At 41.1% G+C, this 27,093-nt stretch overlaps 1 protein-coding gene across 1 annotated transcript; it reads left to right on the top strand.

The window, feature by feature from the left end:
• Window positions 1–342: 342 nt before the first annotated feature.
• Window positions 343–26,321, top strand: IQCE (IQ motif containing E). The gene is made up of 22 exons (XM_058035583.1): window positions 343–467; window positions 2,184–2,231; window positions 2,840–2,882; window positions 3,804–3,944; window positions 4,238–4,369; window positions 5,321–5,391; window positions 5,920–6,033; window positions 7,082–7,132; window positions 7,620–7,690; window positions 7,914–7,986; window positions 8,398–8,447; window positions 10,969–11,126; window positions 11,583–11,638; window positions 11,939–12,141; window positions 12,930–13,034; window positions 13,753–13,855; window positions 15,640–15,735; window positions 15,952–15,975; window positions 16,857–16,961; window positions 17,996–18,126; window positions 18,819–18,934; window positions 23,100–26,321. Exons 1-22 carry the CDS (start codon window positions 426–428, stop codon window positions 23,210–23,212), a joined length of 2,046 nt encoding a protein of 681 aa, XP_057891566.1. The 5' UTR covers window positions 343–425; the 3' UTR covers window positions 23,213–26,321.
• Window positions 26,322–27,093: the final 772 nt, after the last annotated feature.

A 27,093-nucleotide genomic window follows, 5' to 3' on the forward strand; every position in this document is an offset into this window, starting at 1 on the left:
CGTGACCCGGGCGCGCTCCAGGGTCAGGCGGTGGCTGCGGGACGGTACCGGCGGTGCGCGGGATGGAGTTGCGCCCTGCCTCGAGTTATCCCGGCGCTCTCGGGCAAAAACTCCTGGCCCGCAAGTGGAGCGGAGCCCCCGCAGAGGCCGCTCCGCCGCCCGCCGCGGTTTCGCTCCCTGCGGGGCCGCTTGGTGTCACCCGCGCTCCGCGGCCGGGCCGAGCCCTCCCCCGGCCCTGCCTGCAGGCGCGCCCCAGCTCTGCGCATGCGTCTCCACCCCGGGCCGCTGAGGGTTGCCATGGTTACCGCGACCCGGAAGTGCCGCCGGGGGGCGATGGCTGCCCCCAGCCCCGAGCCGGCAGCCACGGCCCGAAGGGGGCCCCGCGGCCCCGCCGCCCCGTGAGGCCTTCCCTCTGCTCTCCCAGCATGGCCCGGGGCGCCGGCGAGGCGGCCGCGGAGGGGGAGCTGGTAAGGAGTGAGCGGCGGGGAGGAGGAGAAGGCCCCGGGTCTGTCTAGGCCTGCTTCGGACCGGGCTCGGCTCAGGGAACGCTCCCGCGAGGCCGGGGCAGAACCCTGGAGCACCCCCGGGCTCGCCGGGCTGGCTCGGAGGGGAGTGGGATGGATTCTGCCTTCCCCAGCCCGCGGGAATCTGGGCTCTGCCTGTGTGTCCCCGAGTGCCCCGCAGCACGGCACAGAGGTGACAAAGTCTCAAGCTGTGCTACGGAAGGTTTAGGCTGGACGTTAGGGAGAATTCCTTCACAGAAAGAGTGATGAGATATCGGAATGGGCTGCCCGGGGAGGTGATGGGTTTGCCGGCCCTGGAGGTGTTTAAAGGAGCGCTGGACGTGGCACTCAGTGCCATGGTCTGGCTGGCGAGGTGGTGTTGGGTCATAGGGTGGACTCGATGATCTTGGAGGGCTTTTCCAACGTAGATAATTCTGTGATTCTGTGCTGGTGTTTGTCTCCCACCCCCTCAGCAGCCAGCGGGGGGTTCTGAGCCCCTCTGGGAGCCCCCAGGCTCTGTTTTGCTGCCTGCTGCAGGTTGGGGCAGTTTTGCAGGAGCAAAGGGGCTCTGAAAGTTACCAAGCAGCAGTGCTGGGGCTGTTACTGCATCTTTGTATCCTGGCCAAGTTTTGTTGTTACCATTTATCAAAGCTGGGCACTCTCCACATTGTCTGATTCCAAACATGATAGCTGCAGTGAGGGAGAGATATTTCAGAATGAGACACCTTAAAATAACAAAATTAATCAGTGTGCTGCAAGGAGCATTGCCTCAGGAAATGAAAAACTGTATGGGCTGGTGTGTGAGGACACATCCCTCACTGCTCTCAGCCAGCATGGCAGGCTCCTTAACCTGCTCTGCTGTCAATCCTTGCTCCTCTTCTACCAGCCAGGGTTTCCAAAAATACTTCATCCCCTCCCCTGCCTCCTACAAGCACAGATCAGCATCTGTCCAAAGGTTGGTGCTGAGTGCCTGAGAGGCAGCAACAAATGGAAAAGGTCTTTCTGTGAGGGCAGCATGCAGATAATTTGGAAGCTAAGTGGAAATTTTCCTTCAGCTGTGGATATGCTTGCATTTGAGAAGGAGGGAAATTTGTCATCTTCCTTGCATTTGAGGTCTCTTCCCTTGGCCTGAGCACTTCTCCATTTCAATACAGGAGCTGAACAATCCCATAGCACAGCAGGGGTAGCACAGGTGAGGGAGGAAGGGAAGAGCTGGGTGAGTTGCAGCTTAAATGGTGGAGAAATTCGTGCAGAGCCATGAAGGTTCAGCTGGGGCAGTGCTGTGCACTGCAGTGCCAGGTCTCTGTGACTCAGGTGCCCTCAAAGTGTCCCTGCTGGTGGCACAGGGGTTGAACCTGGGTGATCTTTAAGGTCCCTTCCAACCCAAAGAATTCTGTGATGGTTCATTGCTGAAGTGACTTTTACAATATCCCAAAACTATTTGTGTGGAGCAAATGATGCTGGCTTTTGCAGCAAGAGCCCCACCATCTTTCAGTGACTTTAGTGTTTTTGAAAAATGGCTTATTTTTGTTTTAAACAATTGACATTTTAGCAATGCAATGGCAGAGAAACAGAGCCTTTGGTCACTTGTATTGCTCTCCAGCTTTGTTAACTGTACAAGTTTTCTGGATGTGTATTACAAGCAGTTGTTCAGTAGCAAATGTCCTGTCTGTGTTGCAGGGAGATGACAGCCTGTCTGTGGTAACCTGCCAGTCAGAAACAACCCTGGTGAGTTTGGATTGATGCCCCAAAACCCCTCTGGAGCTCCTGCTCATCCTGTGCTGCCTCCTGCTCACCAAGCACCCCTCAGAGAGGAGAGTGAACAGTGGCACTGCAATGAGCTTGAGTCACAGATCTCTCATTTCAGATGTAATTCTGCCTTCCAGATCCTCAGCACTGGGGCTGCAAATGATGTTTGGCTTTATTTTGCTGCTCTATCAAGTTGTGGGCTTAAGTAATCCTTTTAGAGAGTTTTAATGGAATTGAATAACTCCTTTAGCTAAAGGGTTCTACAGATCAGCCTCTACTTGGATCATTTTGAATTTTCTGCTACTCATATTTAATATTGATGGGAGAGGTCTCATGTTCTGAGCAAGAATTGACAGTTAATCTGTATAATCAGACTTCACTTGGCACCACCTTAATTCTGACCACCATTGCTGTGCCCAAATCTGCATCTGCTTAATGCTACTATTTTTCTTTTCTATAGAAAAGGTTTTGTCTTATTAGAACAAAATATCTTCCTACAAATGGGAGATTGAATTTGAGATTATATTATGATATCTTAAGAGTGGAGTATTTGCAATACAGAAAAAAAAAATCCATTTCTCTTTCAGAAGTTAAAGAAGAAGATTTTTCACAAACCTCCAAAGTCACCAAGTAAGTGTTCCAAAACTTCTTATTCTGCAATTGCAAAACTGGATATGTTTGTGGGATACAGGAACTGGCAGCTTTATCTGAAATAAGATCTTGTTATTCTCTTCAGAATTATTCACTGCTGTGTGCACCTATTTGAGATCTGTGCTGTAACCTGTGAAGTCCAGCTTGTATAGACTAAAATATTGACATTTATGGGTTAGTTGTAATTCTTGATTCTCCGGCATCATTTACTTTTTTCTCATGTCATGCCTTCTGATGGCAACCATTCTGAATTTGTTTTTCTCCTTGTCTTTTTTGGAGAAATGCTGATACTTGTTGTGCAGATAGACTCTGGAATTACTGGAGCTCTCTACCATCCAGTCATAGATCTCTGGGTGTGGATTTAGTGGTTCTCTGTTTCATTTGTTGTGATGGGCTGTTTTGGTGTTTTTCACTGTACAATGTTGTTATTATTATTAGAACTGCAGTTCTAGTATTGGGTTTGTCTTTTTTTTTTCTGGGGTTTATGTTTTTTTGCTATACTTTTTCATTTACCTTGCTTCATTGGCTTCTTGTGAATGTTACCCTAAAGTGTTGTTAATAACAACATTTAGATATTCAGGTATCTTAAGGATGCCTATCCAAACTGTACACATAAATATTTCCACATGTGTTGAGTCACACTACTGTCACTCTGCTTTTTCTAAGCCTCTTCATTTTTTAGAATTGTATTTTTTTTATTTATAGTGGATTTTTTTGGGTTTGTGGCTTTTTTTATATGACTGTTCCATTGCTCTGTATAAGCCATTATGGAATATGCTGTTAAATTCTATTTTTACAAGCAATAGGATTGACTCTGGAAACTTTGAAGAACAAGACAACAAGAATTTTAGTAACCTTGAGCTTTTGAAGGCAGCACTGAGATATTTTCTTTTTCTGCAGAGTCTCCCTACAGCTCCAGCACACAACTGTATCCTAGAAAAGCTGCAGCTTGGAGATCTCTGCAGGGAACAGGCAGTGCTTGTTTTGAGAATGCAACTGTTGCAAACCCAAGGCAGATGTGGCTGGGAATTCTGAAACAAGGTATTAGTATAGAAATGTTGTTTGCATTTATGGATAAAATTCATTGTTGTGGACAGCTTAACATATAAACTATTAAAAAATAGACATGTTTTTGATTAAAGGTTACATAGGAGTTAATTTCACTGTTATTTATTTGGGTGCTTGGAATTATCTGATCTTGAGTATTGGCATTTACAGAGGGAATAATGAACAGCATCTGGAGCTTTCCATGTTGCATTTGTTCAGAATAATTCCACAAATTTAATTCACAATTATCCCTGATTTTTGCATTTTTGTTCCATTTCTCTTGGCAGGAATGAGCCATGCTCTGAAATCAGATGCTGACACGGGGCATGTGCGAGCAAATGCTTCCAGTAGCACTCCAGAGTATTTGAAGGAAGCTCTAGGAATGAAAAAGCCAAAACATGCTCGTTCTTCCAGTAATGGTAAGCCCTATAATGGTGTGGTAGATAAAAGTGAATTTTTTTCTCCCTCTAAAAACACACATTGCTCAAGAAAAGCAAGAGCCATTTTAGTTTACTCAAATCCATGTGTGAAAATATGATCCATGAGATACTTTTTGAGATTCCTAAATTGGTTAAGGCAGGGTTTTCCAGTTTTTTTGAGCAATGAATCACTATTAGCTTTCAAAACTTTTGCAAATTGCCATGCATTTGCAGCTGAAAACGTTGCAAATATAATATGGTTCAATGGGACAGCTGTAGACAATTTATTGTGACTTCAAAACATAGTTTAGGAACCATTGATAGAAACCATCTGCTTGCCTGAAATTCTGTGTGATTGACTCCTTTTACTTCTTCTCTAGAAAGTGTTTTATCATGTGGTTGTGACATTAAAATCAAATGAGTTTTATGAGAAGAGCAAACTTTCAAAGTTTTATTCTGCTTTTCTTAAAGGAGAACTGTAAACTTTAAAATCCCACTTTCATTTAAAATGACACCTATACATTTATTGGTGATACACAGTTTCTGGCAACTTTACAGGATGATATATTTGTGCATGTTAAGCATAAATAGAAAAATGCATTCTAGACATCTTTTAGAAACCTTTTGTAATAATGGATTTATTGGGATGAGAAGACTGCAGTCATCTGTGAAGTTTGTATCTTTCTTGAGATGGATATTTTAATATAGCAGCAGAGAAGTAATTAGGAAAAAATTGGCTGCAAATCTGGCAGAAGTTTCATACAGTAACACTTCCATTTCACCTCTGTTTCTAAAATTAATTTCCTTGTTGATTTTTCTTCTTCGAGGAAAGGAGAAAAACCTAGTTTCCACTTTGGTGCTGTTCTAGATATTTCTCTTTATCTGCAAGGTTTCTGGTTGGTTAAAAATACCTCTTTTGGATCTGCTTATTTTACATACCCCTGTCTGTAGGCTACATTCCTGGAACTCCTGACTACAAAGAGAAGGAAGACATGTATGATGAAATTTTAGAACTGAAAAAGGTACAGTTTCTCTGATACTACAGAAAAACTCATGATTGCTCCATCCTGTACCTCTCCTGGCCGTAATGATCCAGAACACTTTTGTTTCTACAACTTGGGATATCCACCACATTTTTTTGTGTTTGTAATGTAGGGTTAAACTAAATCTTGTGTCTGTCTAAGACAAATTCACTGTGGTGATAGGGTTAGAGTGGGTTTTCTGTAGAGGTTGGTGAACTGTATGAAGGATGAGGACTGGGCTTGTTGAACTCTGGGGTTACCTATGGACAAATACTTGGCTGTGGTTGATTGTTTGTGTAAGGTTGCCTTTCTGTAAGACCTTTTCCTTTTATTTTCCCTCTGTCTCCTCCCTAAGCTGTCCTGGTGTCTGCCCTGGTCCAATGTGATGGTTTTGTGTTTTGGCTGCTTTTTCCTCTTCTTCCATGTCATCTTTACCATCATAATTGGATTGGTTTTGACATCAAAATGTGATTCCATGTGAAAACTGCATTTTCCTATTGCTGAAATGATTCTTCTCCCCTCTTTTAGACAATACAAGCTCAGAAGAATGAGGGAGACAGAATGAAGACCAAGCTCCGTCGCCTGGAAGAGGAGAACAATAGAAAGGACAAACAGATTGAGCAACTGCTGGATCCTTCCAGGGTGGGGATTTCTTGTGGGGATAAAAGTGGGGCAAAAGAGTGGGAGTTTGTAGTGTGCTGCCTCCTAGCAGTGATGAGCTGGAATATGGGAGGTGATGTAAAGGGATTTCTGGTCTGTGCATCTCAGATCAGCAGTTCCAAGGAAAATGATGCAATTTACTACAGATTAGTTAATTTAGCACAAATACCTTTAATTTCTAAAGGTAAAATAAAAGTGCTGTTGTTGAAAGCGAAGGGAGACGACTCATCTTGTTGTTGATCAGCATCGACTCTGATTTATTGATCAAATCAGTCATCTTTTATAATGGTGTTAATTAACTTCATGCATATTGTAAAATCTGAGCTCACGATAGGTTACAGAGAAAACTCTAACCCCTCCTTTTGTTTACAATACTCGTGGTTGTTTATTGAAACTAAAATTAGTGTTCTCACTGTAATATGAAAAGTTCTCAAAACTTTCATATCTATTCCTAAAGCAACTATTTGTTCCCAGAGAGCTCGAAGACAGAATGTTTTGCTTGTTATGAGAAGATTGTCTGAGAATCCTGCTGTTTATAGAAAAAGTATCTAAGAACCTAGTTATTTACAAAATCAAGCCTAGAAACTACTGCTTTACAGCTACCTTTTACTTTCCCATCAGCTGTATACCTTCATAGCCTCTTTCTTTAAGAGGCTCTCTTTCTTTAACCAAGCTCTCCACATGCTGTCTCATTAGGAGCCAGCCCACTTTCTGAATATTTTGCCTGAGAGCAGAAGGGAGTTAACCTCTTGCAGTCCTGAGACCTGACCAGGAGGCAGAGGAACAGTCTTGTCAGGCCCTGACAAGAAGCATTTGTGGTTGTAGTCAGACTTGAATCATACTGAATTTCTTGTGGCTGTCACTCTGTGCAGACCTACATCTTGGGAGAAATGTGCTAATAGAAAGCTGTGGGCATGTGGAACTCATAATCTCAGCTGGACTGTGGAGTTGAGCAGGTTGGAAAATTCTGGGGAAAGAGCCAGCAGTAGAATAAAGTAGCAGAGTTGGTCACTTGCTTTTGCTCTTGCAGGGCTCTGAGCTGGCACGACCTTGGTCAGAAAAGAAGACTGATAATGGATGGGTAAGAGTGTCTTCATCACTTCCTGCTTTCATTTGTCCTTTTTCCTCTAGCTAAGGTAAAACACTACTAAAAAATAAAATTAGGTCAGAAAGAATAATCAGTTAGGGAATCACATAACCTGTATCTCTGTTAGCAGGTAAGGAGTCAGTAACAAAGATCTAGAATTAACATGATTTTGGGGAGCTTTCTTTGTCATTGTCTTGAGTGTGTTTAGGCAGTATTTGATGTTGGCAAGGTAGTGGGCAATGTTGTTTTTATTTTATGGCTGTATATCCATATTTTTAAACTCATTATGAAATCATGCATCTGATTTCATCAGCGTTCTCTTTTTCACAGGGTAGCAGATGTGTATGATTTACTAAGGACTGAAATATATAGAAATAAGTATATCTGACTGGGTACAATGTATAAAGACAGGGCAGACAGGAATAGACCTGTGAAGAGACAGATTATTCAAGGACTCACGAGCTCTTTGTTCTTTCTGTAGGTGGTTACTGGATTAAAGCAGAAGATTGTCAAGCTTGAAGAGCAGTGCAAGGAGAAAGAAAACACTATTAGGTATGACTTTGAGGGGGCAGGGGGTAGAGGCTTGTATTGGATGAGCTAATAGAGAAAATTGGAAATCCATGTTATTTTTCATTTGCGTTCTATTCCTTAAGACATTTTAATAAACTCCCAAGAACATACTGGCAATTATAAACCAAAAAAATTATGAACCACCAGCTTGCAGTGTCTTTGCTGATCTGACTGGCTTCTTTTTTTTGTATTATTCTATTTTCAGTGAGTCCCAGGCAGACATGAAGACCAGTAGTTTGGAAGAAGTGAGGTTAGCCATGGAAACCTACTATGAAGAGGTATGTGTGGCAGGTCCTTCAGGGTGCATGCAGGACAGAAAGCTGGGCAGTTGTTGAGTCAAAGTGCAAATGGAATGTTTAAGATTCTTGTATCTTGTACCTTAACAGCACCTGTCATTGGTAGCAGGTTTTCATAGTTATTCTCACAGCTCCAGCTGTATGTACTGGAAAAATGCTTTATTCAATAAGTTGAGTGTGTTAATGAAAAAGGGCAAATAAAGAATCCAGTGTACATCCATAAGTTTAATGTTGAGATGGAAGCAAATTTAGCAGTAGCCTGATCTTCAGTGATGGCATCATTAGCTCTGCCACTACCCAGAGAGTCTTGTTCTGATTTTCACCTAATGAACAGATGTGTTGCTGTGGAAGCTGACATTGCTGATGCTCCTTAATGGAATCTGTTTTTCCCAGGTTCATCGCCTGCAGCTCCTCCTGGCCAAGTCTGAGACTATGAGGAAAAAGTATGTTTAATTCTTCTGATAAAAATGTTTGTGTGTTTGACACATCACTGGAGTCCTACTTTAACTGATGGAAAACTACTACATGGGAACATTTTTTGTCATTTAGATTGCTGGATTTGCTTTTTTGGTGCTGCTTTAGTTGGCTTCACAGCCTTGAAATATGTCTTAGTCACATTTCTTTGCTTGTAGATAGATCATTTTATGGATCTGGAAAAATACCAGAGCTATTTAAAAAGTACAGGGTAGCACTGAAAATTTATCTCTGTTACATCTTCCCTCATAATCACACCCATTCTGGCATTGCTGGTAATTGAAACAAACTCCCTGGATGTTTGGCATTTCACACTTGAGTCAGTTCTGCATCTTGCTCTAGAGTGTGTGCTGCAAAGAAAATGTTCTTGGAGTAAGCATTATTTTCCTTTGGTACAGAGACACAGATTAGTAAAATGTGTCAGAGAGCTTTATACTAGTGTGCAAGTGTGGGCATGAGGGTGAACAGTTTATAGAGGCAATGAAAGTCAAAGCACAAAGGCAGAAGACAAAAGTCCACTAAGAGAACAAATTAAAAGCATCACTGCAAGTGAGTGTTATTTGAGCTGAAAAAAGAGTAAGAATGTCTTGTAGGACAGTAAAATTTGCTACCACACCACTTCAAAATATACTTGACCTCTTAGTGCGAGGTACAGACAACCGTCTTAACACTGAGTGTAATTATTTAGATTGATAGAAACATGTGAGAATTCTTTTGGTTCATTATTTGTACTGCTTGTGTTCCATAATTCACTGTCACTTGTAGATTGAAAACTGCAGTTTGTTTTGTCACTTTTTTAAAAAAAATATTCTTTTGGCTCAGGCCTGCAGTGACCAGCCTCTCAAGGCTCTAAGCCATCACACCTCATTTATTTACAGGTGAAAATGAGTCACAGGTCTCTTCCTTGTCCTCATTTATTCATAGCTTCAAAAAGTGGTGGTCAGGGCAGTCTCTCTCCATTACATGACTGCCAGTCTCTGCTGGAGAGGCTGAGCACTGAAATAATAAATCACGTTGAAGGTCAGGACTCTGGCATGTTGAAAGAGTTGTTTGAGAGTATTTCTTTCATGATGCTTGTCTCCATTAGTTCTGGCTGATGTGAATGGCATTTGGCTTCTCTTTTTCAGTGTTAATGCTGAAGTCTGATTATTTGTATGTGAAGCTGTAGTATCCAGTTGTAGCTAGAAACTGACTTTCTCAGCTCTCAAAATGGACTGAAATATGTTTTCTTTATTTAGGTTTAGATGAGCCTAAAATAATGTCACTGAGTGGTCTGGTTATGGTTTCTATCATTCCTGTCACTACCCCATTTTGATGGTGTGATGTGTTTTGGTTTTTACTCTTTGTTTTCTCTCCTGTCTGAGACAGCTGTGTGAATAGTCATCCATGGACAGCCTTATTTTGGTATTTATTTATTTCCATTTAATTTCTGAAAAGGAGATCAGCTAAAAATTCAACCTTTTTTGATATGCGAACTCTAGGCTGTCTCCCCTTTTGCCTTGTAATTATTCCAGTGGATGGGATGTAAGATTCCTTCACAAAATGTACTATAGTTGTCACTGACAGTGGCATCTGTGCAAAACCAAGTCCATCAGTTACTTCAGGCCTTTATTTCCAGGAGAAAGTTTTTGGGAATTTTCTCATAGCCATAAAGCAAATCTATTTCATCTCACTAAAAGTATGTTTTGTGAATAAACATTACAACTTTGCACATCTAGAAACTCAGATTTCTTCCCCCTTTTATTAGAAAAAAAAATTAAAATCCCTGTAGTATATTTAAAGTTGTTTTAACACACTTTCCCATTTCTGATGCTTTTCATTTCCATATTAGCTGTGTTCTGCAAATCTGTTTCAGATCTCTCTGGGGTTTATAGACACAAGGATAATTTCTTTTACAGTAGAGCACCATTTCCAGTTATCTGAAAATACACTTGGGTGTTGGATTTGTTTGAGAGTTATTCCATCTGTGTCTATCCTTCCCTCTCTCAATGTTTGTTAGTGAACAAAAGCCATTCAGAGCCTGCAGGTTGGCCCTCTGTGCTGGACAGTTTTTTGGAGGAGTCTCACAGTTTACTGAAGCATTTTTTAAATCAGAGGTTCACAGAGTGCTAGTAAAACATTGTAAGGTTGGTTAACAAAACAAACAGAAAATAAGATAAATAACATTCATAGAATTGCCTTTGTTTGTGCATAAAGGAACAGAGTGGGGGAGGAAGTAAAAGTAAGAAATGAATTTTCAATGTTTCAAAATTTTTGATGCAAATTAAAACAATTGTGGAAGTGTTGAGCAGGATGATCTTTGCGTGCTTTTTCAAAGAAGAATAGGTAACTCTTCAAGTAAAGAAAACATTGAGAAATGTTTTTATGGGGGAACTGAGGCTGTCAGCTCAGCCATCTGACCGGAATAGTGAAGCTGCTCCACTCTTTTTAATGCAGCTGCTCTGTTCTCTGCTTTTAAGTTAACTTTCTGGTTTTGATCCCTTTTCCAAGTGCAGAGGGCAGAGACACCCAGAAACGGCTGAAGGCCCTGAATGCTGCAGTGCTGAGGCTCTCCAGGAACATCAGGGAAATGCAGGCTGAGAACCGCAGGCTGAAGGAGGACCTGGATCACGTGCTGAGCACTTCCCCTCCTCTCAGCAAAACAAAAAGTGTGTGCTGGAAAATCTCTGAGGGATGAGGGAAGGGGTTTGGGTGCAGCTGAAAGAGGTGGGACAGCAGGACCCTACAAAGGGAGAAATAAGGGAGTTATTGCAAGGTGAACATTCAGGAGCGGCAAAATTGGAATGAGAACCTTCCTTGAGGAGTCTCTGATTTCTCCAGTCAGATCTGTGTCTCCTCTGTTATTGTCCCTGAGAATTTAAACTGGAATTGATAGAGGAAACCTTTTTAATAGATGAAAACTGGTGAACATGAGTGGCTTATATTGATTTCTGAGCTAATTGGTTTAGAAGTCAAATATTTGAAGCCCATTCTCGTTTTTTCATTGGTAGATATTTAAACTTGGCATTCAGACATCTTTTGATATGGCCAGAAGTTTCAAAAAGCAAGAACAATGTTGCCCCATGGATGTGGTTACATGTTTAAAGTTTTGTTATTGTGTTTAGATTATAGCGAGTGGGGCAGACAGAGGCTGGTGAAGAAGATTTTGGATCTAGAAAAAGTAAGTGATCATAGTTAAGTGGCTTTTTTACCTGTCTGGGAGCAGAAAATGCAGAACTACTGCCTTGTCCTTCAGTGTCTCAGCCTTGTGCATTCTGCCTCACACACATAACCTGCTTGCTGCCTGTAGCATGAGCCCTCCTTCCCTGTTTTCTTCTCTCACACTTGTTAGATGTAGATGCACATTTTAGAATTAACCTCCATTTGATCTTTTCTCATGGCCTAAATAAAGTAATTTCACGCTAAATTTAATTTTCTTTTTTTGTGTGTGTGTTTTCCATGTGAATTTACCCTGCTTTAGAAAGTGTGTGCCATGGAGAGCAGCAGGGTGTCCTTAGGTGACAGTGAGGCATCACCAGTGCTTCCTGAGTCATCCTCTCATTCTGTGGACCTGGACCCTCCAGCATCCCAACATTTAGGTGAGGAATGCTGTCGCCTCCAGAGGCAGGTGAAGAAACTGCAGGATGACAGGCAGGCACTGCAGAATCTCCTGCTCAGTAAAGAGTAAGTGTGACTTGTCTGGGGTGGTCTTCTGTAGGTGTGAAGTGTTTCATCATTTCTGTTCCTGTTATGAAATGATGTAATAAGGAATTCACATTTTCAACTAGAATATTGATTTTCAGAATACCTTCTGTTTTTATTTAAAGAATTGGTTCTAGTTCTACTTGCTTCATAATATTACATTGAAGAAGAAAAGCCAGAGGATGGAAAATGAGAATGAATTTCTGATTGTTTCTAGCACATTTTTCAAGGCTTATTTTTCTGGCAGCCACACTGAAAACCCTTGTAAGGGTTATATGTTTATGCTGCACTTCTTGTTTGTATTGTGCTGTAAAAATTTGTGGGTTTTTTGTTTTTTTTCAACATGTTTTGTCCTGGTCTCCCACTTTCTCCATTTAAACCTGCCTTCTGCCCTGGGATGCTCTGTGGCTTCTGTTCTCCCCATAAGTGATGATTTGCAGTTTGTATTGCCTGGGCTGTTTGGTGTGTCAGGGCCTTGGAGCAGGTTACTCTGAGCACTGTGAGCAGGGACATGGCCACAGGGAGGTGTGTTGGGGACACTCCTGTGTCACCTCTGAACAAAGATGCACAGTGAGAGCACATGGGGAGGCCTTTGCTCTTCAGCAATGGGTGCTTGCACTTAGTTTTGTTTAAAAGGAAAAGTTAAACATTCAGTTACTTTACAAATTTGAGGAAACCCAATTGATTTAAAAGTTTAAAGAAAAAAAATAACTACTTGGTGGAAGTATGAATGTGTCAGGTATCTCTGAGATTTCCTTGTACCTCTGTAGATTAGATATCAAGCAGCTACTGCAGGCTAAGGCTGAAGTGGAGCTGGAGCTGCAGAAGTGGCAGAGTAAGATGGAAGAAAAGAGTACAGAAGAGCAGACTTCAAGGTAAAGCATTTTGTATTAATAGATCCTTTTGGAACCCAAAATAAATCTCCTAAAGTGTAATTCTCTTTTGAAGTGGCTCAAATTCTGTAGGAGTTCATCTGAGCTGCAAGAAGCTGGGGATTCTTTTAAGCAGAAGTGTTTGGAGGGATGGAGTAAGTTACTGGGGGAAGACTTCTATAGAGTGCTCTTAGAGGAAGTGGAAGTCTAAGTAGTATAGTAAAAATAAGATTTAAATTATAATAAAAATTCATAAGATAGATGGAAAAAACTTCTATGTTGGGCTCAGACATTTTTTCTGCATGAAAATGTTGTACTGTCTTTACCTTGACTTTACCTTGTGTTTCTAGACCATTGTCATTCCAGTTACTCCTTGTATGCTGTGAGTGAGAACCCTGTGCAAGGGAGGCACAAAAAAGTGATTTCAATATTGTTTTGTGAGAAAGGACCTTGCCTGACAAATACAAAACTGTAGCAGATCTAAATACATTGTTAATAGTATCAAGGCTACCACAGTAACCTTCATTTTAACATAAGGCTGTGCTATCACAGATTGAGAATTGATGTTATGTGTCTGTTACTATGAGAACAGGTATCATCCTGAGCAGTTTCCCTCCTTGGCCTTAAACCCAAAGTGTTATGAAATAGGTTCAGTATTTTCAAAGCAGGGTCAATAGAAAATTTCTATAAGTTATAAATGTCTTTGCTTTTCCAACTATAGTGAGGAAATCCAGAACCTGACACAGAAAGTAGGAAAACTGGAGTTAAAACTGGAGGAGGAGAAAAGACAAATTGGAGAAGATACAGTGGAAAAGCTTACTAAGGTACAGCCACATTTTTGGTTATGTTTTTCTTTTTTCTTTGTATCTGGTATAGATTTCAAATGGAGCTGGTAGTCTAAAGAGCTGCTACTTGTGTTTTTTCAGAGATGCATTAAATCTTGTCTTGGAGATAATGATGGTTAACTGTCAGTATTCGTTGGAAATAAGTTATTTCAATAATTAACACTGCAGTTTGGGGAGTTTTTTGAAGCTATTCTGTTAGTGATCCTCTGCATTGTTGTTTTTTTCTTGCTCAGTGTAATATTGCAAAATCTTAAACTTTTAGTGTTTGGGGTTTTTCCCAGAACTTAAAAAAATAAAAATATTATGGTTACTTTTATCTTCTTACAGCATCTGAGGCCATTTCCTAATTTCAGTCTGATTTTGTAGAGAGAAGGTGATTTTGTGTGGCTCTTGAATCAGTTTGGGGTTTTGTAAAATATGTCTGAGGTTGATATCTCTGCAATCTTCTGTCTCTCTTCCCAGTGAGGTAATTGGCCAGCAGAGATGGATGAGCACTGACAGAGCTGCTTTCAGAGGCACTGTGGCCATGTTAATCTCATTTCACTAAATATTACTTGGAAATTATTGCTAGGGTTTTTGATTTGCACTTAAAAATAAATAGACCCTGAAATACACATAGTAAAAAATACTAATAAAAATGTCCAGTGGCTTCAGAGGGTTCTGGTTTCTGATATACTGTGCCATTCTGTAGATTCTTTTCTGTGTGTTACAGGCTCATGGATGCTAGAGGATGTTTTGAATACCAAACAACTGGAGTCTTTAAAAACAGCCAACAAACAGCTCCTTTTTCCCTCTGCAGACTATATATATTCTTGGCCAGTAACCATCCATTTATTGAAATGTTCCCATTATTTGTAATTATCACTAAGTTCCTACCAATTTCTCATTTTAATAGTAGGTTGTCATTTTTAATATGACATGATCCATTTGCTAAACTTAAGCCTGGAGCTCGGCGGTTTTAGGTTATAAATAAATTCTTTTCACAGAATCAAGAGGTTTTTTCAGAGTCTATAAAATCTCTTGTTCCTCTAGTTAAAATTTTACACCAACAAATTAAATTAGCCTCTTCAACTTGCAGTTAACTTTTGTTTGGCATGTGAGATATGACAAGTAGGGTGGGATAATTTGGGATCAGAAGGATCAAGTGGTGAGAGGTGGAATATGCAACCACACCTCAGGAGAAATTATTGGAACAAGATCTTGTTTTATTCTTGGTTTCTTCCTTTTTCCTCTAATTAATTTCATTAAGATAGAAGAGTAGATTTATGCCAACTTAAACAAGCTTGGTGTCATGCAATGGCCAACTCTCAGTAAGCTTAAAGAGATGATTATGGGGCCACAGTTGCCAGGATGAGGCACAAGAGACCTCCCTGGTTAATTAATACTTGTCTTTCCTGGAGAAGAACTGCAGAGTCAGATAACCTGATTTTTGTTCTCAGTCTGTTGCTAACACACAAATAATTTCTGAGCAACAAATCAGTGAGTTAGCAATGCACAGAAAAATAGGAGTGTGTGCAAATGGAAACTTCTCCATTGCCATGCCCTGCTGAGGGCTGAGAGGGGGCAGGGATGTGTTTCATTCTCAGAGTCATCTCCAGGATGAGTTTGAACACAAGCAGGGTTCAGAATTAAGAGTTTCCTCTTGAACTTCCCTGTGCCCTGCAGGCAGGATGAGCTCTGGTGCTGATTTTCCTGAGTCATTTGTAATCTTTTCCCTCACAGCTTTGGCTTTACTGTGCTAACTTAGAGATTCTCCTTTGCAGGCTCCTCCAGTCTGCACAGTGACAGGCAAAGAAAGTCACAGGAAAGAACAAGCAGCCAGAATTATCCAGAGATACTGGAAGATGTACAAATCCAAGGTGAGATTCTTCTATCAGGGAACAGCTATGCCCCCTCTGAATCTTATCTTGTTTTAGCATCTCTCCACACATCTTGAAACATTATGTTGTTTGAGTTTGGCAGAGGTTTGGGCAAGTGTTTTCTGTGTCTCTTAATTATTGAGAAAATTTGGCAAATCTTTATTAGCTAAAACCTGTATATATTTATGGCATTAACATGGGCATTTTTCATTTCAGAAAGAAGAAGTTGGTCTGCATGAGGTGAGTGTGTTTATGACACCCAAAAACCAGTACAACAGATTTGATTTGTATCAAAGGGGAAGCAGCCAAGACAATATTTGTTCTTCAGCCTGGCTATAATCTTCTGACATCCTGATTTTGTTTCATGTATTTTGTCAGTGGTCTCAAATTTTTGGTCTCTAATTTTCCATAGTTGGCACCTTCTGCAAGGTGAAAGCTTCTGAAAATTCTGAACCAAATCTGATACCAACAGACAATAAAGTTTTTCTAAATGTGATAACTCTAATCCTGATTTAATTTTCATTATGATGAATCTTCAGAAAGATTTGAAATAGGATTTGAAGCTTTTGCTAAGGAAAAATATCTGTGAGAATTGTGAAGATAATGAAAAGTTTGTCACGCAAAGTCACTTCTTGATGAATGTTTTGTAGAAGGGTTTGAATTAAACTGTTTTTTTTCAAATAGCACAGTGTAGCATCTTACCTTTGTGTCTTCCAGAACATTAAAAATCCCACTTTCATAAATTAGAATTCATTCTAACCATGTGACAAAACATGCTGTTCTAAAGGCTTTTTGTTGATTATAACCCAATAAAATCTCTGAGGGGAGTGGAAGGCCTTGCCTTCAGTGCAATCACCACGAGGTCTGCCAGCCTTGGTTTGGTTTCTGATTGCAGCAGAGCATCTCAGAGCCCTCTGTGTACCCAGAATCTGACATGGAATGGGAGCACGGTGCTGTGGTGGTGAAATTCAGGCTGTGCTGGCAGCTCCAACTTCTCTGCATTTGATAGGATCAGTCCTGAGCACCTCCCAGGTGGAATTTAAAGCCCAGAGCTGCCCCTGGGGGTGCAGTGTGTGGGGTTATCTCTCAGAGGAGCTAATGGGCACTTCTCTCCATGGCAGGCCGTTGTTCTGCTCCAGGCAGCCTTCAGGGGACATTTATCTCGGCAGAAAGTGCTGCTGGCTGCTGGGGATGCTGGGGTGCCTGATGCAGAGTCTCACACCGAGGTAATTGAGGGGACACATGGGGATCCCAGCATCACTCTGTGTTTATCTTGCCCTGTAAAGGACTTCACTTCCAGGCTTAATTTGTTGAATCACCTGGTGATTGTTTTAATGGGCTGGTTGGCAGCACCACTGTGATTCTAGAAAGACACTGAGCTCAATCCCTGGCTTCCCTTCTTGCTTTCTGTAGTTCACACTTTTTCTTAAGAAGTAAAGCTGTAACTTCTCAGCCTTGTTGCCTGTAACACTGTAACTCTTTTTTTTTCCTGGTTCTTCCATCAGGTAGAACCCCCTTTAACTCTTCAATTTGGAGTCTGTTGAAAGCTTTACCTGCTCTCAAGGGTTCACTACTCAATCAATGGAGTCATAGATAAACTTTTTTTCACCAAAGTTCAGCAATAAGAATCTGGAAAACATCTTGTATTGGATTGAAAAGTAAAGGAGTTCTGGTGAGGCATGCTTAGCCCAAGACTTGGTGTCCTCTCTCATGTCCAGTTTGCTCCAGATTATTCAGTTTTGAATATGAAAAAAATTCCTTACCAATTAAACATTCAGTTTCTGTAAATCATTTTCCAGGTTATACAAATATCCTTTGGACCTTTAGCAGGCTATAGTTAATTTGTAATTCTCCATCCAGGTTGTCCATCTGATTGTACTTTCCATGCTCTTTGATTCTGGTAAACTGGCCCAGTGTAGGAGACTGAATACTTGGCTTGATACAAGCAGAAAATAAATCCATTATGAAGGTTGTCTTACCTCCTTAATCTTCAAAAGGTTTCCTTCCTGGAAAATAAATGAACTTTCCTTGCAGGTGTCTGCTCTTTCATTAATTGAATGCTGATGCTTCAAAGCTTACATGATGATCAGATTTGCATTTCCTGCTGATTTAGTCTTACAGAACCTTAAAAACTGCAGACCAAAAGATGGGGATGTTTGTTCTACTGCCAGTTTCACTATCAAGAAGATTGTGAAAGGTTCTGTAGAGCTTCTGTGCAATCTGTAAAAGGTCAGTTTTCTTTAATCTGATTGCTTTGCAGAACTCCTGCCTGTCTTCCATGTCAGACTCCTCGAGCTTTTCTTCTGATTGCAAGGAGAGAGATGAGATTGTGACATTCATCCAGTCCATTTTCAGGGCTCACTTGGCACATACAGAATCCCTTCAGGAGAGGTAAGCCAGGAGTAGATATTTCTGCAACATGCAATAGCAAAATCATTTTCATTACAGGAAAGGAGTATTTTTTAATAGATTTTTAGTGTGAGTTCCTTGGCAGAGAGGGAGAACAAGGCCACTGTTATAAGAAAAGAAAAGGGAGAGCTAATTCCTGAGAAGATTCAAAAGATGTGCAACTAAAGGGAGCTTTGTGGCAGCAGGAGTGTTCCCATGCCCTGCTGCATGTTCTCTTCCATAGCAGTGAGTGAAAGTAAAGTGAAATAATTCCTCTGTAGAACAGAAAGGTTACTGTTGTTATCACACAGATTGCTGATCCATTTGCTTAATGTGTGAATCTGAAGCCCTGGCATGTGCAGGTGAAGGGTTATGTGGAGGAAGAGGAGGGAGAAGATGGAATGCTATCAAGTCACTTAGCTCAGGCAGGGTGCAGGGATTTGATTACTACTTAGGTTTATGGTGACTCTGCCTTGAAAAATACTTCTTTCTCTCCAGGGTTTACTGCTCTGAAAGTTTTTAATGTCAGCTGCCATGGTTACAAGGAGAGTTACATGGCTGTCACCTCTATTCAGTGTCTGGGTTCACTTCTGCAGGTGATAGAGCAACAACACAAGAAACTTTTCAGCACAGGCTGTGCAGAGAGACTGCAAACACTGTTCTGTGCCTCATGCTCTGAGTGTGTCTCTTTGCAGGCCCTCAGTGCCCAGTGCCCCCAGTGAGAAAGCAGATCCTGCAGCTCCCAGCTCAGAGGAGAGACCAGACTCAGCAGCACTCGAGGAATCTTCAGTCCCCACATCTCCTCTTCCTGGTAATCTCCCTCCCCTGTGTTCAAAAGTCTGGGTGTTTTGAGTGGGTGCCTGCACAGTTTTATAGAGAACATCTGCATGTGCACACACATGTGCAGCCTTGTGCTCCCTGGGGGTGGCTTCATTTGGTGGCATGTTGCTTCTACTGGCACGTGCAGTTCCCTGCATAAAAAACAAAAACCTCTGACAGTGTCAGCACCACCTTCTGCACAGAGCTTTGTCTGTTTGTCCCAGCTGTGGCTTGGAAGGTCTCTGATGTAAATGGTAATTATTGAGGGAACATGGTGTTCCCCTGCATTGCCTCTCTGCTTCCTTTTCAGCCCTGTAGCTGCAGTATGGTACTTCCCATCACATTTTGGGCCCTCAGCCATAGACAAGCTGAGCGCATTTCCACCACCCTGACTTAGTTTCTGCAGAAGACAGACAGACATCTGCTAAAAAGAGCCATCCTAGGCAGCCATGTGCATTTGGTCATGGTGTTTTCAGCACTCTTCAGTTGCTGCAGTAAGGGGGAAAATGAAGTCCTGGATAACCTTGCCAGCATGTACTACTGTAATACAAACTGAGAAAATCTGTCTCTTTTATGGCTCTTGTGCCTTTTGGTTTTCTTCTTGGATTCCTTCTTGCTGTTTGCGAGAAGAAGATGGAGTTTAAGCCAAAGAGCTTTTAGGAGGATGTTAGGAGTACTGAGTAAGAAAGACAAAGCAATGCTGCAGATCAGACAGCCTTAGACATGCAGCTTCAAGGGAGTTAAATTGAAAAGGGCTGGTTCTGTCCAGAGTGGGACATTTGAGGCTTTTATGGACCAGCTGGGGAGAAAAGGAGCAACTTTGAGTGTGACCTGAGAAACACTGGCTCAGTTTTTTTGTCAATGAAAAGCTCTCAGTCCCTACAGGCTTGCTCAGAGACAGAGAATTCTGCAAGCAGTGAGCCTGTTTCTCTCAGATAGGAGGTGGGGAATAAGCCAGATTTGCAGGGCTTGTGAAAACAGAGGTAACACTTCAGCGGAAGAAAATGTGTTTAAGAAAGTTTACTGTGTTCCATATTCAGAGGCACATTCTGCTTTGTGAAGGAAGTACTACTTGCTTCTGAAGATGTTTGAGTTTTGAGTGACTTTAATTATGTCTGGTGATAGTATCCAGGAAAAAAAATAGTGCTGCAGCACCTTGATTTGCCTGAGCTCTACTGCAGTGTTCATTATTGGCATGCTCACTCTAAAGCCAGGGTAAATCAGTTGTGAAATTCTGCTCAAAGAGAAAGAATCCCTTAAGTGTTTAGTCCTTCTAGGACCCACAGAGGAGTGTAAGATGAGCAAGCCCAGTGAGCACAGTCATATGAGTGAATACCAGCAGGGCACAGTCATTGTCTAGCTATGAAGTCTCCTAAACTAAGTTTTATTGCAGATTATGATGACAAGCTGATGAGTGAAGAAGTTCTGGGGTAATTTATACTGGAAGAGAGACAAAGGAAACCATACTCTGAAACTCTTTCTTGCAGTCCTTTCCTGTGAATATCAAAAAGGAGTGATTGGGAGCAGAGCAGGTTTTGTTTGCTGCTGATTTTATCAATGTGGGAGATGTTTTCAAGCTCTAGGATGAGGACAGAATGTATCCAGGTGGTTTGTGGGGAGGCACACTGGGGATGTGCTTCTGTAACTGCACAGCTGCCCAAAAGTCTGCCTGGCACTGAGCTCTCTGAAGTGTTAGGTCCTGGTGCATGGAAGTGTTTAACCAAAATCTCCCAAAAAATGAATTAGGAAAAGCCTCCTAAAGGAAGGAAAGCATGCTGGTGTAAATGCAACCCTTCAAGGATCTGTTTGGTTTTTTGCCATGTGGATTTATATAGCTTAAGTTAAAGTTAACTAAAAGTCCACCCCTGCCATTCTGAGCTCATGACTGATAGAAAAATCCACTGGCAAAACTGGGGTTTGGTGGTAAATTGGGATTTCAGTGGTCATCCTGCAGCCTGGGAAGGATGTGAGACAAGGAGCTTGTTGAGCAGCTGAGTGATTTAAAAGCAATCAAATTCTTACAGCTTTAAATCATGCAGCTAAAGAAAGAGCAAGTTGTTTCTTCATTTGTCCCAAGTCCAGACTTGCATTTCATGACCTCTAGGTCTTAAAATGATCTTAAGCTTTCAGTCAATATCTGTATTGCAGTAAATCATTTCAATTCACTACCCCTTTGGCATTATTTGAAGAACAATGGGGAGGATGAAAATGTGTTTTAAAACACTTTCTACATGTGCTAGAATGAATGTGTATAATCCTGGTGTAGCATTGCAGACTTATAATTCATTGTTTGCATCAGGTTAGATATCTCTGTATTTTCTAGGAATAGAGAAAATTTTTTTTAAAGTATTATTCAGTGCTGCTTTGCTTGTCTTCAGGACCTGGAGGTTTTATAAAGCCATTCTTGCTGTTTCCCATGAAATGAAAGAGAAATTAACGATTCAGCCTGTGAAACTTGGTGTTGTGTTTTGTTTTGTTCTGTCAGGGGAGTGACAGAAAGGAAGAATATGTTCTGTACATGCACAGCAATCTTGATTAAGGGCAGTGTTTCTCTTTGCATACTGCTGGCCACTCTGGCTGCAACTGTTAACTTCATTTCAGGCTTTTTTGGAATCCTAATGAATTTACATACAACCCTTAACTCATATCAGTTCTTAGCCTTCACAAGCAACAAGATAAAGTTGAAATCAAACTGAAAATGAGGACAAGAAAATCTCATATGTCAGGAGCAGGATATAATAAAGGGTGATTTGGAGAAACTTAAGCTATTTCATGTATAATATGTTTATTCTTGGTGTTGCTTCTTCTGGTTGTCATGCCTGGTTTTGGCAGTTCCCTTTGCTCCTCCATATCACCAGTGCTACTATCTCATAAATCTCCCTGAAAAACTCTGACATTATTTGTTGTCTGATGCAGAGAAGATTTTCACTTACCTAGAAAATCTTGTGTTTCCTTGTTTTTTAGGCTGAGGTCAATGTAATATAATGGCCTCCCTTCATCCCTCTTGCCATTCACAGGCTCTGTCACTCTTTTCCTTTTCCTGGGCCAGTTGTGGTCCCTTTTCTTTATTCCATGTTCCACTTTCTGTGTTTGCCTGCTCTTCCATACCAAGATATTTTTTTTCCCGTGTCAGGAATCTCTTATTTCACTACAAGCCCTGTGGCAGGTCTCTTGTCCCTGGGTAATATTCTCTGTGTGCCCTCCAGTTCAGGTCAAAACCTCAGACTGTGGCTTCTTGCCAGTTTCCTCCTTCTACCACAGGTTGTCTTGATTTGTTTTCTTCTCTGGGAGAGTCTTTTCAGAGAATTTATGTTTGAAACTGAAAAAGAAGTGGAGCTGAGGGAAGAATATTGTGCTAGAAAGTATTAATAGCTGAGGGGAGGATATTGTGCTGGAAGGTATTAATAGCAGTCATCATTTAGCTCCTACATCTCTTGCACAGGGGTTATAAGCTGCTGGTTCTGCTCTTCCTGTATCAGGGACTTTGTTCATATTCATTTCATGCCTCTGATTCTCCAGTGTTTACTGGAATCATCAGGAATATCTGTTCACAACCTGAACACTTCTTTAAACATTGGAATGGTTGAGATGCATAGAAACACATCCAGGAAAAGAGCAAAGGAACAAAATTTTTTAAAAAGGGGAAAACCCAATGGTGTGGTCACTGTTTTTATTGTCATTACAGTAGAACAGCATGTGAACAATATTTTGGGTGTTCTACATGTGTAAGGGTTAAAGACAGTGACTTTTTTTTCCATCTATTTCCCTTTGTTCTGTCTATTTTTGAGTCAAGTTCTCATTGTGATCTCTCTATGTAGTTTAAGCTTGGGTCAATTTTTCCTTTTCTTGCCATTTAATGAATATTTGGTTTTGACCTGCAATGGCTTCAGTATCAAATGGCTTTACTTGGTGTGTGTAACCCCTTGCAAAGATTTCAGTGCAATAAGAGAGCTCGTGCATGGTCAGTGTGTCAGCTCAACCCTTGCTGTGCACTGTGGCTCGTTAAAGAGGAGCACAAAAAGATCACAGCCATCCATAACTGGATGACTCCAGGTAAACTTGGGAACTTGCTGGCTCAGAGAATGGCACATTTGCCCCCAGGGTTTGTTTTGGTCGGTGCTGTGTGTTGATGAGCTTGTTTGCTGGGATCCTTTCAGGCAGGTCCTGCTCTCCCCCGTGTGTGGCCCTGGACGAGGCTCACTCCGATGACTCCGATGATGTCGTTGTCCCTCCCTTCCTGCAGGTGAAGAAAAGCCACACCCACCTCTAAGGTTTGCTAACAGCTCTGGTGGTCTGGAATTGTTTGGTTCACCAACAAAACTATTTGTGCCAAGATCAAGCATATCAAAGATGGAAAAAGGGGGAATATCAGCCCCTTTGTAATGACAGTTCACATGATTTCAGCCACAAATGAGTAATTCTTTGACATGTTTTCTCTTTATGGCTAAAAGCCACTGACTGACTGTTAACCTTACCCTCCTGGGACACAGAGAGTTTGGATTTATAAACTCAACCAAAACACTTCATTGTTTTTAATGAGGATTATAAATTCAGTTGCCACATTTAACTGAAAGCAATAAAGCCTTAAGATACTTAATGCCAAACAAAGTTTTGTTTCAGGTCAATAAAATAATTTGTTCAATCAGAAAGTGGTACATGATATAACTCCAGTTTTTAGCCCGTGTATGAAAGGGGTACAACTGGTATTTGTTATCTGTGCTTTACTATTTAAAATTTTTACTGTATCATATTTTAATATCTTTCTTTTTATTTTTATATTGAACATTTACAATCTGTGCAAACCTGTTAAAGGCTTTTAGAAAGCCATTTCTTTGCCATATGACTATTCAAGTATTCAAGGCCCACTGTATCAGCTGGGTTTTCTTATTTATTGACCTTTTCCTGTGTATGTATGATGACATGTGTGGTACTGCTTTGTGTTGAAATGTCTGATGACATAATCAACTTTTGGGATTTGTCAGGGCAGGTGTGTATTAGCAGCAGTGTGCTGTGAAGGGATATCCTTGTGAGTGTTTTTTCTGTTTAAAAAGTCACAAATTATGGGTGGGGTCAGCTCTTAATGTGTAAAAATATTTGACATAGGAGATAGAACTGTCTGGAATGCTCACCTGACTCCATTGCTCATATCTAATTGGGGCCGTTTGGTTTGGGAGCAGAAGTGGTAGCTTGGATTATAACAGAAATCAGTACTGCATCCAGAAAAAGCACTCACAGTGTAATTATCCATGGAAAGACCAAAGAAAACAGCCTGATGGGCTGTTGAGGATTTCATCAGAGAGGGTCTTTCCAGATCTCTGCAGACTGTACTTTTGGACTGGATCGTTCCTACTGTTGCACCAACATCCTTCAAAGACATTGAAATGTGTGTGGGTTTTTTTTAAGGTGAGCTAGATAAATCATGATACTTATTGGAAGGGGAAATTAATTTTACAAGCACGTGGTGAAGGTTTGCTGGAAACACTAATGGTTTCTTTGTCATCAAAGAGTAATAAAGTCTCCTGTAAACAGAAAGCACACTCTTAAATATAAGATTTTTATCAGCTTTTCTAAATTAAAAATCAGTCACCACTGTTTCTCAGAATACCAATAAGTCAGGGCTGTCTCAGTTCTGTGATTTCAATGAAGACTATCTGAGGCTTATCATAGTTTGTGCCAGTACTTAGAGCCAAAGAGGAAACTGGATGGCTGCAGCACAATGCAGCTGATTTCATTTAATCCCCTCGGTGGAAATGCTGCCTGTGCTATTTCCAAAGGCAGTTTTGGGAGCTCTCCATACCCAAAGCAGTCTGAAGAATGTCATTTGCACTCCCACTGGGTAAATTTTTCCTGCTGGTGCTTTGGTCACATGACTGTCATCTGCAGGAAGGATAAAAAAATATACAGAAAAGAAAAGGGATAGAATCCTGCTAGAAGCTGGGATATGTTTCTTTTTCTGGAAGTCACATTAAGAAGAAGGGTCATTTTGCTAAATGGAAGCAGTGCTGTACTGAGTTGTTGTGTATAATATTTCAGGTCTGTAACTGTGACTCTGTCATGGATCTCTCCAGAGAGTAACCAGAGATGAGGCCTGACACATTAAAGGGAGAGTGTGTGATGTGCCAGGACCAAGGCTGATACCAAATACCTGCCTGGCTGTCATCCTATAGGGGGGTTCTGGGGCAGCAAATGCAATAAAGAAAACATTGTTTTACTTTACTGTGCTGTAATGAGCAGTATGACAGTATTAGGAAGTTGATAGAGAGCAGAAGGGTTTGTGTTTGAGCTGAGCACGTGGCCATCAGCAGCACTGCCCATAGACAAGTTCTGGGGTTAATGGGGGATGGAGCTTGGAATGACCCAGACACAGGCAGAAAGCAGGGTGAAAAGGAACAAGTGTTCTCTGGGCTGAATCAAAATGTGTCTAAAACTTTCTAAATTTGAGGGTGCTGTCTAAATTTGAGGGTGCTGTCTCCCAGCTATAAAAGATCTGGTACTAACATTGAGATGGCCTTCAAACCCATACCTTCCTTTGGAAGGTGATTATGTGTTCACTCCACATCAGGAGCTTGTGGTCCAGGAGGAAGGGAATCCTGCACAGTGTCAGCCTTAGGTGTTGTTCTGTTGTACCCTGGGATGCAATGTGTTGGAGGGAGTAGTGATTGACACTAGGTTTGGTTCTGTGGTTATCTATCTGAATGCCAGCACCCATAAACTGGGAGGAATTGTGGCACAAAGAAGGAAGAAAAAGTTATTTTTTGAATAAATGGCATTTTTCCTCAGTAGGGAGCTGAGGACAGTAAAAATGAGTGAGGCTCAAATGTGCCAAGATAGGCCCAGTACAAACACACTGTTTCTGCAAAACACCTCTGTAGAAAGCCCTGGAAGCCTTGTGGGGGTGTCAAGGCCTTGAATGAAAATTAAACTCCCCTGTATCCAGTGTAATCTAAAAGCACATTTTCCATTCTGTCAATATAGAATAATGTTTCTGCCTTAAATCCATCTGCAGTTTGCAGCAGTGTTAGTTAGAGATTGTATGTGAGTGCAGAGATCTGACTTTAATGGGATGTTATCTCTCTTGATCTCTTTTTGCCCTTAAGTGCCTTTGCCTGTAAATCTTTACTGAGGCATCAAGACCTGAAAACTGTATTGTTTCCTGCATAACTCTAAAAATAATCCCTGCACAGGCAACTTCTAATGTAGTCAAAATGGAAAAGGATTAATCTTGGCATATGAGAGCACCATTAATTTTTATGATCTTTTTAATATTTAGAACTGTGCAAGTATTTTATATAATTTATTTTGGGATCTTTGAAAAGCTAAAACAATTGCAATGAATTTTCTTTGAACTGTTATATTTTGAAATAAAGTTTATAACTGAATCTTGATGTGTTTCTTCTGCTACTGCTGTATTTTCATTGCCCCTCTGGCCTCTGCTGCACTCTCCTGTTTTCTCTTTGCACCTGAGCTGACCTTTTATCCCTGATTTCCTGAATGGACAGTAACAAGATAACTGAAACATGTACGGTGTGAAATTTCTTTTCTTTCAGTGCAGGTTCAAGGTTTTTCCATCAGGAATGAGCAGTGTTCCTGACCAAAACCTGGTGGAACTGAAAGAGCTGATGGGTTTTTGCTTTAAAATACTTGATCTGGCAGCAGCTGAGGGGGAGCAGGACACTACAGAGTTCAACGTTTACTGACAGTGTATCCTCTCACCTGAGTTATTGTTGCTGTGTGTGAAGCTCTGGAAGGAGCTGGGACATGTGCATTCTTTTCCAGGTCCACTGAAAAAGCCTTTAAGGACTCCCTAAAGAAGCCTTCTGCTGGTTTATGGCAGTGGAAGACCCTGCTGTGAAAACATGGGAATCCTGCAGTCATCCTCCTGCCAAGCAGAGTCCTTGGTGTAGGACTACAGCAGCTGTGAGAGTACAAGATGAGACAGTCTTTGTTGGATGATTTTATTAATTAAATTTCACAATTTTTATTCTTTCCTCTCAGCTCTACTGGCATATTCTCTGGATTTCTTATGAGAAATTTCAGTTTTAAATCTTAAACACCAGAGGTAATCCATGAGGCATGAATGGAAAAATTTGGTATTATTTCTTGGAGCAGACTGGTCTTGAATTCAGTTGAAAGCAATTAAACATTCACACT

The sequence above is a fragment of the Melospiza georgiana genome, chromosome 16 (genome assembly GCF_028018845.1).
Source record: "Melospiza georgiana isolate bMelGeo1 chromosome 16, bMelGeo1.pri, whole genome shotgun sequence".
NCBI classification, from domain to species: domain Eukaryota; kingdom Metazoa; phylum Chordata; class Aves; order Passeriformes; family Passerellidae; genus Melospiza; species Melospiza georgiana.

What these genes read in the sequence shown, in the direction of transcription:
- IQCE (XM_058035583.1), top strand. Translation starts at nt 426, where the DNA reads ATGGCCCGGGGCGCCGGCGAGGCGGCCGCGGAGGGGGAGCTG. An exon ending in AAATTTTAGAACTGAAAAAG is followed by an intron (nt 5,392 to 5,919) that starts GTACAGTTTCTC and finishes CCCCTCTTTTAG; the next exon opens with ACAATACAAGCTCAGAAGAA. An exon ending in CAGTGGAAAAGCTTACTAAG is followed by an intron (nt 13,856 to 15,639) that starts GTACAGCCACAT and finishes TCTCCTTTGCAG; the next exon opens with GCTCCTCCAGTCTGCACAGT.